This window comes from Amphimedon queenslandica, unplaced genomic scaffold (genome assembly GCF_000090795.2).
Source record: "Amphimedon queenslandica unplaced genomic scaffold, v1.1 AMPQUscaffold_1651_Cont26341, whole genome shotgun sequence".
NCBI classification, from domain to species: Eukaryota; Metazoa; Porifera; class Demospongiae; order Haplosclerida; family Niphatidae; genus Amphimedon; species Amphimedon queenslandica.
In genome coordinates, this window is record NW_003558008.1 from 1 (window position 1) to 1,196 (window position 1,196).

At 41.3% G+C, this 1,196-nt stretch overlaps 1 protein-coding gene across 1 annotated transcript; it reads left to right on the forward strand.

Annotated features, from left to right (window-relative positions):
* Nucleotides 1-88: 88 nt before the first annotated feature.
* Nucleotides 89-1,190, forward strand: LOC109593407 (uncharacterized; the record flags this gene model as incomplete). The annotated part of the gene is made up of 3 exons (XM_020008499.1): nt 89-940; nt 1,010-1,117; nt 1,176-1,190. Coding segments are annotated over exons 1-3 (762 nt in total), but the record flags the coding sequence as incomplete, so codon positions are not given.
* Nucleotides 1,191-1,196: the final 6 nt, after the last annotated feature.

Consider the following 1,196-nt stretch of genomic DNA (forward strand, 5'->3'; position numbering starts at 1 on the left):
ACTATTGCTATAATACTTTGCAGTTTCATGAGATGGCAATGTATAGTTTTCCTAAAACTAGTGTCCGAAAATTGATGGTGTACGATCATTGATAATGTACTCTATATAAGCACTGTACATGTATTGTTATTGCGGTTTGTGTCGCCGTTCTTCTCGGTATCATTACAGAGGCAGAGAAAGATTTGGAAACCGTCTGGAGAAGAGTATATGATTTACAGGTGGAGGCTTACCTCAGTCACGATACCGGCTGAGGAGCAGGACTGTATATGGTGAGGAATTTCGAAGTGCAAAGGAGGTGAGAATGTCCCACGAAGATTCACTGACTAAAAGCATATGCACAAACCTGCTTAGAGTTGTTGAGCAGCTTCAGTCGGCTTCAGGCTCACAATCTACCCCCACACAGCTGCAGTCAAGCAGTTCTTCACTGCAAGCAGTACCCCGCGGGCAAGCAGAGCATTTCTCCGAGCAAAGCGATTCTACATTAACCAGCAGCACTCGCCATCACCATCATTCTGAAGCTCTGAGGCATCTGTTCCGTTCGAAAACTAAAGCTGTATCTCCTTTTGACAGAAAAGGCAAGAGAAGGAAACTTACCGCGACGAGTGATGAACGATATTGGAAGCACAATTTTGTTTGCCTGTCTAATAAAGACCAGTCAACTGTACCTGACGGTACAGAAAAGGCAATTCTTAAATTAGCTGGTCTTGGGGAGAAGTCACTCACTCTGCTTACAAGTGAAGACCTAACCTACCAGCTATATAATGAGTTTAGTCAGTTGAAGGATTCAGGAGGATACGAGCTCATGAGGCAAGGCCCAAACCGAACACTGGAACTTATTCCTATACCACCAGAAGGTTACACAGTGGATTACGTCCAGTCAGTTGTACCTCATGCCAAGCTATATATACGGCCAATCCAAATCGACTTAAATATTAATGAGGTACAGTGTACATAATTATTAAATCGGCATGTAATTCTATACTTTAACCATATCATTATATCCTATCAGTTGCCGATATCTTCTTGTTCAGTGCGTGAAGAAAAATGCAAGACGTGCAATTGTTTAATACCCATTCATACACTTAAACAACATGTTTCTGAGTGTTCACAAGAGAAGGTTCGTCTTTTATCAGTGTTGAATATGAATGCATGTATATGGTATTTTATTTTCATAGGTTGAATTTGATGGAGTCATA